General features: G+C 37.8%; 1 protein-coding gene across 1 annotated transcript in view; it reads left to right on the plus strand.

Annotated features, from left to right (window-relative positions):
• The window catches only part of Atg18a (Autophagy-related 18a), a gene marked incomplete in the record, with an annotated part of 93234 nt that overhangs the window by 59585 nt on the left and 13173 nt on the right, over positions 1-20476 (plus strand). The window contains 1 exon segment of the mRNA XM_081731816.1: positions 16194-16307. Coding sequence (XP_081587942.1) covers positions 16194-16307 — 114 coding nt within the window.

The raw sequence follows: 20476 nt of genomic DNA on the forward strand, positions 1-20476 counted from the left end.
TATAAATTACTAAGATCATTCATGGCACGCAGGAGAAAAATGATTCAAATGAGTATGGCCGTTTATTGGACTCGAATAAATAAATTTAACAAGTAAGATCGCCTTGGTAGCAAAGAATTGACGAATTTCAATACAGGTTTATTTCTACGATGGTGCTCACTTGGACGCCTCGCAGCTATCGTTCTTTCTTTTTTTCTAATAATGATAATATTTATAAAATTTAATTATATTCCAGTAAATAATTCGTTTCGTATTATAATATACAGTTTCATGTAAGACTTTACATCATATAATGTATAAAGAGTGAGAAATGACCAGCTGGACCGTAAATCGAACACAGGTCTCCGGCTTACCGTGGCGATGTGTTAACCCCTTCCCGGATCAGTGTATTACCCAGTCCACTCCCTAGCCATAGATTTTATCACTCCTGGTCAGTGCTCAGCCACTCAGATCACGTGGACTGTACCACAGCATAAACAAAAACCCATTGAAAGAACTTATTACTTCTAGTTAGCTTGCAAGACAGAACGTCTCATCAGTGCTATGATATCGAGGTTCAGTATCAGAGTTTTTAATAGATTTCAACAAAATGTGAGAAAACGTCAGAGAATGTGAGAAGCATGACCCGTAGAAAATCACTGTAGAAGTACGAACTATAAGATGAAATAATGGAGAGTGTAGAAGTAGCAACATTAAAAAAAAAAAAAAAAAAAAAAAAAAAAAAAAAAAAAAAAAAAGCCAGGACGAAGGAATAATAAAGTAAAAACGATAAGTAAAGGGAGAAGTAATAAATGAAAGGAATATATAATAGTCGATACTACTATATTAGAAGAGGGGAAGAAGGGACGGAAAAGCGACAGTGAGAAAAGGTGGTTAGTAACTGTTTAATCCAGGTTCATGTGGAATAGACAGAATGGAAATATTTGTTTGGTCCTATCTCTTTCAGGAAGAAGAGTTTAGATACAGGACTTCGGAAATCAATGTGTATATTCAGCTACAGGTAAATGGGAAAGCAGGGTACGTGGATGTGTATTTATAAAAGGATTTGACTTTCTCGGATGCAGAACAGTTGGTGCGTATTTGGAAGTAGATGAACTTGAAAAAAATCACAACTTCCAGGGTAGCGAAATAAATATATTCTGTAGATTTTGGGTTGTTTAGCGGTGTTGAAGATATCTTACGTTTTGTATCTAGTATTTTTGTAATTTTCTGGGCCAAACCAGGAAGTTTCAAGAGTCGATTTCCGTTGGTAGAATATGCAGTTTTTGTGGGTTTTATTCTCCAATCAGTAGCGGACGCAGAATTTTGGTAGTGTAGGTGCTGGTTGGGGACGGATTAGACAAACTAAAACAACACTACTAATATGTACGAAATAAATACCTTTATGCATATATTTAAAGAAACAGCATACATGGATACAAATATCTGCAAATGGATGTATTCAAGAAAATATCTAAGAGTACATGTCTCACAATGTAGGTTACTCAAGTACCAATACAAGTTATTTCATTGAATGGAACCGTGGGCTTAAATTGTTTAATGACATCTTCAAAATATATGTTCATAAAAACTGACTTTACAACAGAAATCAACATGAGTCAAACACACAAAAGAATAGATATTCGAAATTGAATGAGTAATTGTAGAAAAAAATAAGACCAAAATGTGGATGCAGTTGCACCCAGTACACCCACTGTGCGGCTGCTCATGTCTTCCATTCAGACGTTTTCTCCGTTCTCTTGATAACCTACTCGTACGAGGTGTATCCAGAAGATAAGTTCCCTAGGGCAGTAAACACAGACAGTGACCGTGTGAAACACTTGTTGCCACAGATACAGCGTAAGTGACATTCGTGTGTGTGTTTGAAGGGATGCCTCCCTCCATGCGGAACATGACCCCTCCCTTGCGGTTTTTACCTCACACACCGATTTGCCGGTAAGTACCTAAAATTTATAATCTCGCCGCCACCCATATGTTAGCTCTTCGTTACTTGCGCAATCTGTGTTTCTTCACATTGAAATCCAAGCAGTCGGAGATGAGGGTGGTTGATACTCCTGATTCTCGAGGCACCGAAGTTCTCCACCCAGATTTTCTTTCCGGGTGTTGGAAATACTTGAATTATACTGGAATTTAATTTTGATACTGGAAATACTGGAATTTTGATCCACATACTGGAAAAATCGTGAAACTGGTAATTTGTCAACAATACTTTTTGTAATTGTTGTAATAGTCTTAGAAACAATTTTGTATTCATTGAGATTGTAAATTTTCCCGAAGTAAAACAATATTCTAAATTTATTTAAAATATTTTTTTGATAGTAAAACAATTACAAACTTGAAATCATCAAGTGTTATTATTCCTTAAGAACTTTAAAACAATCATTGTAATAGGTATTGGAATTTTACTGATAGTTATACTGAATATACTGGAATTTTTAAAATGAAACTCACTAGACACACTGTAAATGTAAGAATAATCAAAATCGCTCGGAGCAAGATCCAGGCTGTACGTTGGGTGTTCAAATACGTTCCAGGAGAACGACTGCAGAAGATCGATTGTTATCTGCCGTAAAGTCCGGTTCTTACTGTGAGCGATTTTCATGTCGTCTTACACCTCGACACCCTGTTCGGTTAGGGTTTTGATTGTGATGGACAATTGCAGACGACTGTCCTACACTGGTTCCATCTCAGGCGCTGACTTACAAACACCTGAATAACAAGTAGACCCCACGATAAGACAAAGTGTATGAATTCCGGTGGTGAGTATGTCAAAAAGTAGCGTCACGTGTGATGTATCTGTGGTAATAAATATTTCAATATCGCAGTTTTATTTGTGTTTACTGCCCTAAGGAAACTTATTTTCTGGACGTGCGTCGTACTTTAATGTGGTTACACTGTTATTTCACAACGTTCAGACACAGTGTAGTATGCAACACAAGGTGGGAGTTGTTTCTCTATAAAGACGAAAATACCAAATTGATCCATATATTCCTAAGTTATTGTAAGAGAACACACACACAGGGTGAGTATGTGCTTTTGTTTGCAATTGAATTTGCCGTGAATTTTTAATATGATAGTGTTACACCGATCTCGTTGAAAATTAGTATTAAAAATGCGTCAATTATAGTCTTTAAATAAATGAGACAAAGACATTTTGATTCAAAATATACAAATCCTAGATGAACTACATTACATTACGAAGTTCAAACACTCAACAGATGTTCAAATTTGTATTTAATAAAAGAGCGAGAAATATATTTCGTACCATATTAGTGCGTGGATTGTAAAGAATAAATTAAAATGTAAGAACAGTCCTATCTTTTTGGTTAAAAAAATCCAATATATTTCAGTCACAAACTTTCTTGTAGGCCTTATGTCTGGAGAATTGCATATAGTGTAGCGGAACCCAAACTATCACTTAACTCAATATGATGTGCTTATTCCATAGAAAATACGAAAACTCGATTTGGGGGCCGACCAAGAACGCAATCTTTTGCTTTTTTCTCTCTCATTCTTAAAATTCTTGGCCAAGATCGCATTGATCCATTTTAATGATTCCTAAAATTATTGTTGATATCTTCCTCGGATGTTTATTAAAAATGGAGCTTAAACAGCCACAGTTGTGAAAATTGCGCCAAATCAATGAAAAGTTACCTATTACGCACTGTTATAAATGAGGGCACACTTCTTTAATTGAATATAATCATATAGTGTCATAGATATTTATGTCAAATATTTTTTTTTATTATTTTTACAACTATGTTTATCTTGTATAAATTGTTATTTATGATGTTTTGCTCGTCATCTAAATAAGCGATCATCAGTTCAAATCCTTGCCAGATATTAAACAGGAAAGTGGCATTATATTGTGTTCTTGTGGACAGAAGTTTCATACTTCTGTCCATCACGTATTTGCCACACATTCAAATATATATATATAAGTGTATAATAAACATAAATAAGTATTTAATGGAAATAGGTGAATTTCAAATCATCTTCAATTCTAAATTGCCTACAATAGGTATATATATATTTTTTCATGTTAATTGCAGTTACTTCTTTAAAACCAAATGTCTTATATCTTTCTCACTTACAGAAGACACACTATCTTAGGACTGTTAGACGTTGCTAGTCATAATAGACTGAGACTCTGGATCTCATCAAGTTAGTGCTGCATAGGTTCTATTTGTCTCATAGTTAATATTTTCTGTGATAGACGTATATACTTAAATGTTCGTGCATCAAATGTTACTATATTTTTTTGTCTTCCCATTCTGAACGTGTGAACGTCCTTTAGTAGGTAGATTAGTTCGTATGGTGATGTAGTTTTATCGCTGTTAATTTTTCCTCTTCGTATTGTAGTAGAATTGTTGAACGTGGCTCTCTTTCAATTATGTAATTGTTTTTCTACTGTAATTCCTTACTTTATTGTATTTTTATTTACTTATTTATTAAATATTTACATGTTCGTTAAAATGCATCGGGTTACTAAATGGATCCGATTTGTTGTATAAAATTAAACCTCGTTGTACAATTTCGTAACTCAGCTTGAATTGATATTTCGACGCAAAATAAATCTTTAAAATTCGATATACAAGGAGTGTTCAAATGAAAAGGTACGAAATATTCTACAAACTAAACTGGTTGCAATAGGAATATGCCACTTTGGGATAACGTAGTGCGACATCTAAGGGGAAAAAAATGTAGTGTCGGGCGTGGTTGTGCGTATGCGTGGGCATCTCTCACATGACGCAGGAGAGAATCAGGCAGTATGTATTTTATCCAATTGACGCGGTAATGCGTCTGAGGAAATCATGGTGTTCATAATGAAAAATTGGACGCTTGAGGAGCAGCGAAGTGTTATCAAATTTCTGTCTGAAGAAGGGGTTAAATTGACCGATATTCATCGCCGGATGGTGACAGTATACGGGGGAGACTGTGTGTCCGACAGGTCAGTGAGAAAATGAAGTGCCCATTTTCAGGAAGGCCGGGAGAGTTTGAGTGATGACTCCAGACCAGGCCAAGCAAGTTCAAGTGAGAGCAGCTTGAGCATCCGTTCTACAGCCCGGACATGTCGCCCTGCGATTCCCACCTGTTTGATCTGCTAAAAAAATATCTCAAAGGGAAGCGCTTCAACTCGGGACGACGAACTGAAGGACACAGTGGAGGACTGGCTGCTATCACAGCCACAGGAATTCTGCGAACAGGGAATCTTTCAGCTCGTGAAACAGTAGGGTAATTGTATTCAGGCCTCTAGTGATTACTTTTCAATAAAGACTTCGATTATACCCACAGTGTCGTTTCGTACCTTTTCATTTGAACACCCCTCGTATATTCATGTGATGCCCGGACTGGTGGAAAATGGCGTATAGTGTAAGAGGTGATCTTAGATAATAGTCTGCATACCCCCCCCCCCCTACTAGCATCGGGTTCAAGGGCATACGGTAACTGAGCTTTAGGATCTCACTTCTGGCGCGGGATTTTCCTATCCCCCCACATTCTCATCCCGCTAATTCTGTCATAATCATTGACATTTAGTAATCACTCGTCTCCGTTAATCTAAAGAGCGTACCCTTGGAACGTTATACTAGGAATTTCATTCATTCATTTCACCGAATTCAAATCCTGGTTGATTTCGGATTTCATATTGATAGTAAATCTTGTCTTGTATAACTCCATAAAGCCGTAACACATGAAAATATTCGTATTATGTCCATACCTATATCCAAAAATTTCCAGATGAGAGCATTACACGGGTTATTTCATGTTACGTGATTCAGTTGTTTTTAGTTTAATATCAGTAGTGCCTAATAATATACTTCCCTATAGCCAAGGTGTGCCTTTGATGTGCATAACCTCAGACCTTATTCCCAGTGAGGCACATAATTTTTGGTGCTAAAGTTCATGAAGACATTAAGGAAGTACTTGAATTAAGAGGTATCAGACTCTCATCTAGAAATCTAGTATTAATGGTACGATGTGCTAACTATCCATCACCCAGTTGAATGTGAGCCAACTGGACACACATTCGGTCTGAACACCGAGCACACACTGTTCAAAGAAAGTGGATACGGCCAATGTTGCCTTCCTTACGTGATCTAGTTTATCTAGGCAAGCTCGAAGTAAATGAAGATGTGTAATTATTCCGTATTTCCTTTGTTTGTGACAACTTACTATATTTACTTCATATATATATGGTAGCCCTGTTACTTGCTTCGGTAGTATGTTAATGAAGATGATGTGGATTACAATTTGGGTAGAAAAGAATGATCAATAGCTGTTGTTTTAATAAACGTTTTGGTAATGTTGTAACCTGAATTGCCTTTCTTAACTTAGTTATCCTTGAAGGAGGTAGTTAGAGTTACTGACTATATACACTAAGCAAATTGTCGTCTGTTATTTCGCGCACAGATATGCAGTTGAAATATATAAATTTATTTCAGTTTTCAGGAATTGTACTCAGGGGAGATGCAACTCTTTTTTTTTTTAAATATATATATATATATATATATATATATATATATATATATATATATATATATATATACACGTGTGAAATGAGAGCGAACTTCCATTTCTGGGAAAGACAATTTTACATGAGGAGACCCCATCCCAATCTATTCATCCAAAAATTGGAACTGTACACAAATATAGTCAGTTAACAGTGAGAAACGTGAAACTTTGCAGATGAATACTAGAGGTCAAAGTATGACGGTCACAGTTCGTATATATTTATAAACAAGGCTACTGATATATCAAAATCTATTTTACACACTGCATCAAGATGTTACCTTTTATTGTAGTACGTAACAAGTTAAACAAATACAGTCTTTAAAAATCGTACATGTAAATTTCACGAGATGGATCCTTTCTTATGTATTATTTATATTCCGTTACTATGACAACTAAAACTCTCATCGTCGAATCACTAACATAACAAAATATAATCGCATAGCAACAGAAAGGAAATTAATTCTATTTCTCTTGTCATATTCTTCCTTCCTTGAACAGCTTGCGCATAATTTAAAAGCACATTCTGTCTCTAAATACAAATAAAGATATAATAAAGATGTTAAAATACAAGTATCGTTGTAAAAGTATAGAATATGTATTCGTCTGTTTGGGTGGGAAAATGATAAAAGAACGGCAAACAAAGAAAGTACTTATTGACCTCGTTTGCTTAATGTCAGAGTTCCGTGTGTCTTACTTTGTACAAGCTTTTGGGGTAACACACCGTCTTCAGAATATTTCCACACAATAGTAAAAAGAAATTTTCTTTTCCTCTCTTCCTCAGAAATAGAGAAACAAAGATTTCCGTTGTGTGATCAAACAAGAAAATAGTACTGAACGTAAGTGCACATGAATAAGAACATACACAACTTGACTTTGTTAGGACAGGTGCTGATTTTTACGGATTTTATATATTTAGAATGAGTCTTTCAAACCATTTTTTTTTTTTTTTTTTTTAAATCTGCTTCTAGCTTAATTTTTGTCAATTCGCGTTCATGTCCTCTTTTAGCACTAGGACTTTGCAAATCGTGAACCTACAATTTCAGAGGGACCCAAACTTCTATATATAAAGTGAGGGTGATATAGCTTGAATAAGTTCCTGCTTTTCGTACAGGATCTGATTTCGAACGACGGTAGAAGTACATGAAGTTTGGGTCCCTCTGAAATTGTAGGTTCACGATTTGCACTTCTACCCAAACTTCATGTACTTCTACCGTCGTTCGAAGTCAGATCCTGTACGAAAAGCAGGAACTTATTCAAGCTATATCACCCTCACTTTATATATAGAAGTTTGGGTCCCTCTGAAATTGTAGGTTCACGATTTGCACTTCTACCCAAACTTCATGTACTTCTACCGTCGTTCGAAGTCAGATCCTGTACGAAAAGCAGGAACTTATTCAAGCTATATCACCCTCACTTTATATATAGAAGTTTGGGTCCCTCTGAAATTGTAGGTTCACGATTTGCACTTCTACCCAAACTTCATGTACTTCTACCGTCGTTCGAAGTCAGATCCTGTACGAAAAGCAGGAACTTATTCAAGCTATATCACCCTCACTTTATATATAGAAGTTTGGGTCCCTCTGAAATTGTAGGTTCACGATTTGCACTTCTACCCAAACTTCATGTACTTCTACCGTCGTTCGAAGTCAGATCCTGTACGAAAAGCAGGAACTTATTCACGCTATATCACCCTCACTTTATATATAGAAGTTTGGGTCCCTCTGAAATTGTAGGTTCACGATTTGCACTTCTACCCAAACTTCATGTACTTCTACCGTCGTTCGAAGTCAGATCCTGTACGAAAAGCAGGAACTTATTCAAGCTATATCACCCTCACTTTATATATAGAAGTTTGGGTCCCTCTGAAATTGTAGGTTCACGATTTGCACTTCTACCCAAACTTCATGTACTTCTACCGTCGTTCGAAGTCAGATCCTGTACGAAAAGCAGGAACTTATTCAAGCTATATCACCCTCACTTTATATATAGAAGTTTGGGTCCCTCTGAAATTGTAGATTCACGATTTGCACTTCTACCCAAACTTCATGTACTTCTACCGTCGTTCGAAGTCAGATCCTGTACGAAAAGCAGGAACTTATTCAAGCTATATCACCCTCACTTTATATATAGAAGTTTGGGTCCCTCTGAAATTGTAGGTTCACGATTTGCACTTCTACCCAAACTTCATGTACTTCTACCGTCGTTCGAAGTCAGATCCTGTACGAAAAGCAGGAACTTATTCAAGCTATATCACCCTCACTTTATATATAGAAGTTTGGGTCCCTCTGAAATTGTAGGTTCACGATTTGCACTTCTACCCAAACTTCATGTACTTCTACCGTCGTTCGAAGTCAGATCCTGTACGAAAAGCAGGAACTTATTCAAGCTATATCACCCTCACTTTATATATAGAAGTTTGGGTCCCTCTGAAATTGTAGGTTCACGATTTGCACTTCTACCCAAACTTCATGTACTTCTACCGTCGTTCGAAGTCAGATCCTGTACGAAAAGCAGGAACTTATTCACGCTATATCACCCTCACTTTATATATAGAAGTTTGGGTCCCTCTGAAATTGTAGGTTCACGATTTGCACTTCTACCCAAACTTCATGTACTTCTACCGTCGTTCGAAGTCAGATCCTGTACGAAAAGCAGGAACTTATTCAAGCTATATCACCCTCACTTTATATATAGAAGTTTGGGTCCCTCTGAAATTGTAGGTTCACGATTTGCACTTCTACCCAAACTTCATGTACTTCTACCGTCGTTCGAAGTCAGATCCTGTACGAAAAGCAGGAACTTATTCAAGCTATATCACCCTCACTTTATATATAGAAGTTTGGGTCCCTCTGAAATTGTAGGTTCACGATTTGCACTTCTACCCAAACTTCATGTACTTCTACCGTCGTTCGAAGTCAGATCCTGTACGAAAAGCAGGAACTTATTCAAGCTATATCACCCTCACTTTATATATAGAAGTTTGGGTCCCTCTGAAATTGTAGGTTCACGATTTGCACTTCTACCCAAACTTCATGTACTTCTACCGTCGTTCGAAGTCAGATCCTGTACGAAAAGCAGGAACTTATTCAAGCTATATCACCCTCACTTTATATATAGAAGTTTGGGTCCCTCTGAAATTGTAGGTTCACGATTTGCACTTCTACCCAAACTTCATGTACTTCTACCGTCGTTCGAAGTCAGATCCTGTACGAAAAGCAGGAACTTATTCAAGCTATATCACCCTCACTTTATATATAGAAGTTTGGGTCCCTCTGAAATTGTAGGTTCACGATTTGCACTTCTACCCAAACTTCATGTACTTCTACCGTCGTTCGAAGTCAGATCCTGTACGAAAAGCAGGAACTTATTCAAGCTATATCACCCTCACTTTATATATAGAAGTTTGGGTCCCTCTGAAATTGTAGGTTCACGATTTGCACTTCTACCCAAACTTCATGTACTTCTACCGTCGTTCGAAGTCAGATCCTGTACGAAAAGCAGGAACTTATTCAAGCTATATCACCCTCACTTTATATATAGAAGTTTGGGTCCCTCTGAAATTGTAGGTTCACGATTTGCACTTCTACCCAAACTTCATGTACTTCTACCGTCGTTCGAAGTCAGATCCTGTACGAAAAGCAGGAACTTATTCAAGCTATATCACCCTCACTTTATATATAGAAGTTTGGGTCCCTCTGAAATTGTAGGTTCACGATTTGCACTTCTACCCAAACTTCATGTACTTCTACCGTCGTTCGAAGTCAGATCCTGTACGAAAAGCAGGAACTTATTCAAGCTATATCACCCTCACTTTATATATAGAAGTTTGGGTCCCTCTGAAATTGTAGGTTCACGATTTGCACTTCTACCCAAACTTCATGTACTTCTACCGTCGTTCGAAGTCAGATCCTGTACGAAAAGCAGGAACTTATTCAAGCTATATCACCCTCACTTTATATATAGAAGTTTGGGTCCCTCTGAAATTGTAGGTTCACGATTTGCACTTCTACCCAAACTTCATGTACTTCTACCGTCGTTCGAAGTCAGATCCTGTACGAAAAGCAGGAACTTATTCAAGCTATATCACCCTCACTTTATATATAGAAGTTTGGGTCCCTCTGAAATTGTAGATTCACGATTTGCACTTCTACCCAAACTTCATGTACTTCTACCGTCGTTCGAAGTCAGATCCTGTACGAAAAGCAGGAACTTATTCAAGCTATATCACCCTCACTTTATATATAGAAGTTTGGGTCCCTCTGAAATTGTAGGTTCACGATTTGCACTTCTACCCAAACTTCATGTACTTCTACCGTCGTTCGAAGTCAGATCCTGTACGAAAAGCAGGAACTTATTCAAGCTATATCACCCTCACTTTATATATAGAAGTTTGGGTCCCTCTGAAATTGTAGGTTCACGATTTGCACTTCTACCCAAACTTCATGTACTTCTACCGTCGTTCGAAGTCAGATCCTGTACGAAAAGCAGGAACTTATTCAAGCTATATCACCCTCACTTTATATATAGAAGTTTGGGTCCCTCTGAAATTGTAGGTTCACGATTTGCACTTCTACCCAAACTTCATGTACTTCTACCGTCGTTCGAAGTCAGATCCTGTACGAAAAGCAGGAACTTATTCAAGCTATATCACCCTCACTTTATATATAGAAGTTTGGGTCCCTCTGAAATTGTAGGTTCACGATTTGCACTTCTACCCAAACTTCATGTACTTCTACCGTCGTTCGAAGTCAGATCCTGTACGAAAAGCAGGAACTTATTCAAGCTATATCACCCTCACTTTATATATAGAAGTTTGGGTCCCTCTGAAATTGTAGATTCACGATTTGCACTTCTACCCAAACTTCATGTACTTCTACCGTCGTTCGAAGTCAGATCCTGTACGAAAAGCAGGAACTTATTCAAGCTATATCACCCTCACTTTATATATAGAAGTTTGGGTCCCTCTGAAATTGTAGGTTCACGATTTGCACTTCTACCCAAACTTCATGTACTTCTACCGTCGTTCGAAGTCAGATCCTGTACGAAAAGCAGGAACTTATTCAAGCTATATCACCCTCACTTTATATATAGAAGTTTGGGTCCCTCTGAAATTGTAGGTTCACGATTTGCACTTCTACCCAAACTTCATGTACTTCTACCGTCGTTCGAAGTCAGATCCTGTACGAAAAGCAGGAACTTATTCAAGCTATATCACCCTCACTTTATATATAGAAGTTTGGGTCCCTCTGAAATTGTAGGTTCACGATTTGCACTTCTACCCAAACTTCATGTACTTCTACCGTCGTTCGAAGTCAGATCCTGTACGAAAAGCAGGAACTTATTCACGCTATATCACCCTCACTTTATATATAGAAGTTTGGGTCCCTCTGAAATTGTAGGTTCACGATTTGCACTTCTACCCAAACTTCATGTACTTCTACCGTCGTTCGAAGTCAGATCCTGTACGAAAAGCAGGAACTTATTCAAGCTATATCACCCTCACTTTATATATAGAAGTTTGGGTCCCTCTGAAATTGTAGGTTCACGATTTGCACTTCTACCCAAACTTCATGTACTTCTACCGTCGTTCGAAGTCAGATCCTGTACGAAAAGCAGGAACTTATTCAAGCTATATCACCCTCACTTTATATATAGAAGTTTGGGTCCCTCTGAAATTGTAGGTTCACGATTTGCACTTCTACCCAAACTTCATGTACTTCTACCGTCGTTCGAAGTCAGATCCTGTACGAAAAGCAGGAACTTATTCAAGCTATATCACCCTCACTTTATATATAGAAGTTTGGGTCCCTCTGAAATTGTAGGTTCACGATTTGCACTTCTACCCAAACTTCATGTACTTCTACCGTCGTTCGAAGTCAGATCCTGTACGAAAAGCAGGAACTTATTCAAGCTATATCACCCTCACTTTATATATAGAAGTTTGGGTCCCTCTGAAATTGTAGGTTCACGATTTGCACTTCTACCCAAACTTCATGTACTTCTACCGTCGTTCGAAGTCAGATCCTGTACGAAAAGCAGGAACTTATTCAAGCTATATCACCCTCACTTTATATATAGAAGTTTGGGTCCCTCTGAAATTGTAGGTTCACGATTTGCACTTCTACCCAAACTTCATGTACTTCTACCGTCGTTCGAAGTCAGATCCTGTACGAAAAGCAGGAACTTATTCAAGCTATATCACCCTCACTTTATATATAGAAGTTTGGGTCCCTCTGAAATTGTAGGTTCACGATTTGCACTTCTACCCAAACTTCATGTACTTCTACCGTCGCTCGAAGTCAGATCCTGTACGAAAAGCAGGAACTTATTCAAGCTATATCACCCTCACTTTATATATAGAAGTTTGGGTCCCTCTGAAATTGTAGGTTCACGATTTGCACTTCTACCCAAACTTCATGTACTTCTACCGTCGTTCGAAGTCAGATCCTGTACGAAAAGCAGGAACTTATTCAAGCTATATCACCCTCACTTTATATATAGAAGTTTGGGTCCCTCTGAAATTGTAGGTTCACGATTTGCACTTCTACCCAAACTTCATGTACTTCTACCGTCGTTCGAAGTCAGATCCTGTACGAAAAGCAGGAACTTATTCAAGCTATATCACCCTCACTTTATATATAGAAGTTTGGGTCCCTCTGAAATTGTAGGTTCACGATTTGCACTTCTACCCAAACTTCATGTACTTCTACCGTCGTTCGAAGTCAGATCCTGTACGAAAAGCAGGAACTTATTCAAGCTATATCACCCTCACTTTATATATAGAAGTTTGGGTCCCTCTGAAATTGTAGGTTCACGATTTGCACTTCTACCCAAACTTCATGTACTTCTACCGTCGTTCGAAGTCAGATCCTGTACGAAAAGCAGGAACTTATTCAAGCTATATCACCCTCACTTTATATATAGAAGTTTGGGTCCCTCTGAAATTGTAGATTCACGATTTGCACTTCTACCCAAACTTCATGTACTTCTACCGTCGTTCGAAGTCAGATCCTGTACGAAAAGCAGGAACTTATTCAAGCTATATCACCCTCACTTTATATATAGAAGTTTGGGTCCCTCTGAAATTGTAGGTTCACGATTTGCACTTCTACCCAAACTTCATGTACTTCTACCGTCGTTCGAAGTCAGATCCTGTACGAAAAGCAGGAACTTATTCAAGCTATATCACCCTCACTTTATATATAGAAGTTTGGGTCCCTCTGAAATTGTAGGTTCACGATTTGCACTTCTACCCAAACTTCATGTACTTCTACCGTCGTTCGAAGTCAGATCCTGTACGAAAAGCAGGAACTTATTCAAGCTATATCACCCTCACTTTATATATAGAAGTTTGGGTCCCTCTGAAATTGTAGGTTCACGATTTGCACTTCTACCCAAACTTCATGTACTTCTACCGTCGTTCGAAGTCAGATCCTGTACGAAAAGCAGGAACTTATTCAAGCTATATCACCCTCACTTTATATATAGAAGTTTGGGTCCCTCTGAAATTGTAGGTTCACGATTTGCACTTCTACCCAAACTTCATGTACTTCTACCGTCGTTCGAAGTCAGATCCTGTACGAAAAGCAGGAACTTATTCAAGCTATATCACCCTCACTTTATATATAGAAGTTTGGGTCCCTCTGAAATTGTAGGTTCACGATTTGCACTTCTACCCAAACTTCATGTACTTCTACCGTCGTTCGAAGTCAGATCCTGTACGAAAAGCAGGAACTTATTCAAGCTATATCACCCTCACTTTATATATAGAAGTTTGGGTCCCTCTGAAATTGTAGGTTCACGATTTGCACTTCTACCCAAACTTCATGTACTTCTACCGTCGTTCGAAGTCAGATCCTGTACGAAAAGCAGGAACTTATTCAAGCTATATCACCCTCACTTTATATATAGAAGTTTGGGTCCCTCTGAAATTGTAGGTTCACGATTTGCACTTCTACCCAAACTTCATGTACTTCTACCGTCGTTCGAAGTCAGATCCTGTACGAAAAGCAGGAACTTATTCAAGCTATATCACCCTCACTTTATATATAGAAGTTTGGGTCCCTCTGAAATTGTAGGTTCACGATTTGCACTTCTACCCAAACTTCATGTACTTCTACCGTCGTTCGAAGTCAGATCCTGTACGAAAAGCAGGAACTTATTCAAGCTATATCACCCTCACTTTATATATAGAAGTTTGGGTCCCTCTGAAATTGTAGGTTCACGATTTGCACTTCTACCCAAACTTCATGTACTTCTACCGTCGTTCGAAGTCAGATCCTGTACGAAAAGCAGGAACTTATTCAAGCTATATCACCCTCACTTTATATATAGAAGTTTGGGTCCCTCTGAAATTGTAGGTTCACGATTTGCACTTCTACCCAAACTTCATGTACTTCTACCGTCGTTCGAAGTCAGATCCTGTACGAAAAGCAGGAACTTATTCAAGCTATATCACCCTCACTTTATATATAGAAGTTTGGGTCCCTCTGAAATTGTAGATTCACGATTTGCAAAGTCCTAGTGCTAAAAGAGGACATGAACGCGAATTGACAAAAATTAAGCTAGAAGCAGATAAAAAAAAAAAAAAAAAAAGTTTGAAAGACTTATTCTAATATGAAGTAACCAATATACAGGGTTTCCGGAAATATATCTTCTTGATTTTTTGCTAGTAGTTAGGACCTGAAAAGTTAGTTCCCTCGTGACTGTATGGTTAGCGTGAGCTCACGGTTTGGATTCCACGTTAAGTTGTAGATTCATATCTCACACAGACCTGCTGATGAAAGGGATACTATACCCCAACTCAACCAAGTGAAAAGTTAATTGGGAGCCAGGGTAGTTTCGTAGTAGAGCGCTTATCTTCGGTGCGTGAAGTCCCTGATTCGAGTTCGCTTCACGTGGATTTTGTGGTGGACAAACAACATGTGCATGGATTTTCTCTGGGTTCTCCCCCTTCATTCCATCATTTCATTCATTATCATGATCACATGTCCCTTAGTCTCGGAGTACCCGGTTCGATTCCCGAGGGAGCTCATGTGGTTCGGATCCCACGTAAATTGTAGGACCACGTCTCATAAACCACGCTGCTTAAAGGGACGCTAAACTCAAAATGAAATCAAATCAAACTTAGGCTCGGAGCATAATCATGGAACGCTAAACTAAAGAAAAAGAAGATAATTAAGATTTCTTAATGCATTTTACCGAACTTTTGCTGTTATATGTGATATAGGAAGTTGCTGCAATGCGCCTTCTTGTGATATATCTATTCTTCTCTCTACTAATGTCTGAAGTTTCTTTTCTTTGGTTATTCTCTTATTAGAGAGCCACGGGAGAGCTTTAAACGGTGGAGCTGTAGGTAGATTTTCTGAAGTAGATATCATCTTCTAGCAACTTGTAAGAACTTTCCACTTTGACAGTAGACAGTGACTTGTGACGTCCTGGTGTATTATTTTTGTTATGATTGACATTTCTTCTTAGTCTTTATTTTTATATATAAATATATGCATTGTCATTGCTTTTCTTTTTTCTCCCGCTCCATTCTGTAACTTCTTCATTACCCTGTTATTAATAATACTGCCTGTAGATTGCCTGTATTTTCATACCCATCCTTTTAACTAGCAAGCCTTTCGCTAATCGGGCTCAAATCCAACTGACTCCTATTTTTGTGCCCTCTACTCCAGGCCCGATAAGTAGCTACGCTGGAATAGTGAAGGGCCATTCTCCAGGCTACATGTCAGGTACTGGTATGTCGGGAACGGATAATCTGTCTTGTTCCCCCACACTCAAAATAGAAGGTAACGCTTAGTCCTGGCTGTGCACAGCTATGTGGAACCTAGCAGGGTGCATGATAGTTTTATATTTACACTTTTATTGTTTTTTGTATCTACACTTCTACTGTTTTTTTTTTTCTTTTTTTTCTTAGTGATGTACGTAAAATAAACGCAAGCATCGACAACTGAAAGAGAGCAATGGCTAGAGTTTTATTCTATTTTTAAACAGTTCATCTGAAAGAAAATGTCTTTAAATAACGTATGGAATAATCGTACGAAGTTTTGGCTTCATAAAGAATAAGGAATTTCTACGCTGTAAACATAAACATGTACAATATGTGCATTGACACCGTAGAAGTTCAAAGTTTTGTTACCAATATCTAAGCACAGTCAACACACCTGCTACTATTCTGTACAAAACTTTTTGTTGTTGCGACTAATATCAAAGAATTAAAAATACAGAATTCAAAAACGTTACTCTGCGCACTGTGTATTGTACTGGTGTGAAACTTACTCTGTAACGTACAAAAAACAACTGCGGATTGAGGTTTTCTGAGAACAAAATGGTTTGCAGAAAATATTTGGTCCAAAAAAGACTAGTATCGAAATGAATAAAGATGATAACACAATGTAGAAACTCAGTGCTATAGGTTGACGAATATCGTGCATCTAAGATTGGCGAGACAGGTTGCTTGCGAGGAATATATGTATGTGTAGGGTAGAAAGACCTTTGGTTTAAAAAACAAAGTGTAAGGAAGCCGTGGGGAGGTGGAAATACAGAAGGTTGTCACGTATGTGTGTCGAAATCACCTTAGAAAAAACCACAGTGCCACTATCTGTTGGCCCCAACAAGATCTCGTATCTCTTGACAGTAACTCTACACCGGAACGTTTATTGTAAAAGCTTATACGAAACACAAAAAAGTGAATTTTCTGTCTTTTCTCTTTACACTCTTTTCACAAGCCCCTGAGAGTAGTAACACGACGTGAGGAAAGTGCCGTCTTCAGGAAGCCAAACCCACAGAAATCCTCGAGTGGAATAGCCTTGATGCCAGTGGGTATCTGCACTCGTGGAAGAAATGTGCGTAGAATGAGGTGTATATGATGAAGCCTTAGCCTTGGCTTGGTTTAAACGGACTTGATTTATGGCATTTCCGTACAGACAAGGCAAGTGATTTATGGCAGTTCCATACAGACATGGCAGGCCTCCTGTACGTTGAGTTGAGTTGAGTTGAGTTGATTTTGAGTTTAACGTCCCTTTCAGTAGCGAGATTATATGAGACGGGATCTACTGATTAACGTGAAATCCAAACCACATGAGCTACCACCGGGAATCGAACCCGGGTCTCCTACGCCAAAAGCGCGTACGTTAACCGCTTAGCCACGAAGAAGCTCACTCTCCTATACATGTATGAGACGGTGTCCATATGTGTTGCTGATAATATGCAGAGATGATTTTTCAGTTTTTAGGCATCTGACAAATAGTAAAGCTTCCATTATGGCAGTATCCCACAATTACCACAAATCCTTTTGAGAAAGTTGTCTTGCAATGGCTGATTAATTCTGGTCAGATATTTGGTCTGCGGAAGAGTAAAGTTATACCGCGAATTTTACTACAATCGGATAGATAAATCCAAGCTTCATCCAATGTAGCGACGAACTTCTACTTGTATACATAAATGGCGCTCATAGGGGTGTCTGCAGATGGTTTCTCTCTCTGCCAGCAATGGGCCTGACTTAATGTCCCCGGCACTTAAGTATCTTATGGAACAAGGTACTCTTGGTAGCGTTCTGGGACACGTGTAATTATGCGGTTATCAGACATAGTGTATGCGGGCCATTTGTTGCAACTTCTGCAACACACGTGAAGCCACTACACCGCATAGGCGCATTCAACATCCCTTGGTGGGTGAACTAATAGCTGAAACCTCTGATTATTTCTTTATAGTAGTTAGTTGGATCCGTTTTGTTAGCACTGTTTCTGAATTTCAGATACAGCAAACTTGGCGCGAAAAAGTGCTACGATATATCCTTTGCAAAATCTGTTAATTTTGAGAGCCGTGATACATTCATGATTGCGAAACAATGCTGCAAAAACTCTTGTGTTCACTTCAAACAACCCATTGCTATCAACACTGTAAGTATGGGAGGATGTTGATAGTTGGACACATACCGACTCAACCTTCTGTAAGCCTGAGTGGATTGCGTTGGAATAAGGTTATATTTACCCCATTTTAATTAGGAGAAAGATATTAGCAGACGATATAGCCATTTCACGCTTTTCAGTTGCCTGATGCATTATGATGTTGGTGTCGTATGAAAGCGGAAGGGTATGAAATGAATTAGTGTGAATAAGGTAACACATAACTCGTTATTTATAACGTACACTGGAAATATGGGGTAAAACTGAACTCACAATTATACGAAATGTGAAGATTTAGTTGAAGTAATGAAACAGTGTAGATATACATTACGTTACTGTTACTTTCATTGCGTGCAGAACTTTTGTACCTAAAGCTTTGCGATGGAAGTGGAAAGAAATGCTACTTTGGGTGAGTTTTTTCTCCTCCTCATTCTATTTAAGATGTGAATAAGTATTTTAAATAAACAATGGTTTATTTTTCGTTTACTTCGTGTATTTTTGCTCTTCTACTCAAATTCTTTCAAACATACATAGACTACGGTGGCTTAGTGGTAGAGCGCTCACCTCTGCTGCGATGGGTCTCTGATTTGATCCCAGCGCTTGTGAGTTTGCGGTGAACAACATTGCGTGCGAGTATTTTCTCGGAATCTCCCATTTTCCCCACACATTCTCATTCCACCAATACTTTCATTCACTTTCGTTAATCACCTGTCTGGTTTAATCCACAAGGTAAATTTGTGGGGCGTAAAACTAGAAGTTTCATCCTGATCCCCTCGAGTTTAATCCCTGACTGTAAGTCCACGTCTCATTACTGCTGAAAAGAAACTTTTGAACTCTTAAATTAACAAAGTGTCTATCGGTCACGAAAGTCATGAAAAAGTCACGAAATCAGAAAACGGTCATGAAAGTCAAGAAATTTAGCTTTTGGGTCATGATTTTTTTTTCTTTATCTGTACAAATATAAATATAGACTGGTAAATTTTGTTCCATAAAAGGTCAAAATTCACCACCAAATATGTGTATGGTTGACTTGAGACGCTAGTGAAGCACGCTTCTATCGCATGCATGAAAATATGTCCTAATTCGCACCCAAATTTTCTCTTGAGAATGTTGTGAAATTTAATTGTTTGGTAAAGAAAAGGTCATGAAAAGTCACGAAGTTTCATTTTGGAATTATAGTAGATATCCTGATCAATCAACTAGTTAATTACATTCCTTTCTCATGCTGTAAACCGTGTTACTTGAGTATGACGTAATTACCTCTATGGCATACATATTCACGAAGTGGAACGGTGCTTCTACAAGAAAAATATGAAAAAAAAAAAAAAGTAGTCGAAGACTTTGATAAATACCTTCTCTTTTTGTGTGCTAAGAGAGCCACCATATTAGGTGGTGACATAAAAATTTCTGTGTCCATACATGAGTTCGACGACCCCATCAAAAGACACCTAATTATTTTTTTCTGCAAATACTAAGCTCGGAAAGAGTTAATCATAAAATATGTTATACGTTTTTTACTGCTATGATTTGTGGAAAGTTCTTTGACGCGAATGAAAGTAACAGCAATATTTTACATGTCTTAGTTTTTTACTTGATAGAAGACGTTTTTTTTTTTTTTTTTTTTTTTTTTTTTTTTTTTTTTTTTTTTTTTTTTTTAATAACAAGCAGCACTGGAAACGAAGTGAAAGGTATATTGAAAGATTTAATGCTTCATTAAAAACTTGGTTTGCAGGCATAACTGATGCATTATTAACATTATTTGATATTGGTTTTAAAGAGTTCTGATTTTTATTGTATACTTTTTTTTTCTATATACTCTTTTTCTCATTACTCATACATTTCTACAGATAGTTCAAAACCACAGCCTAACTGCTGAATTGGCAATTTGTAGTCAGTTAGACAGGAAATAGACTGCAGTAAGTATGTAGACATAAAATCAACTGCAATAAAAATTGTGCTAACTTTGCTCATACACAAACATATTTCGAAATAAAAGTCTGTTTTTTTGTCAGTGCAATAAAGCTTTATTTTAACAGTTATCGACAGGTCCA

The sequence above is a fragment of the Thermobia domestica genome, chromosome 11, assembly GCF_964235325.1.
Source record: "Thermobia domestica chromosome 11, izTheDome1.hap1.1, whole genome shotgun sequence".
NCBI classification, from domain to species: domain Eukaryota; kingdom Metazoa; phylum Arthropoda; class Insecta; order Zygentoma; family Lepismatidae; genus Thermobia; species Thermobia domestica.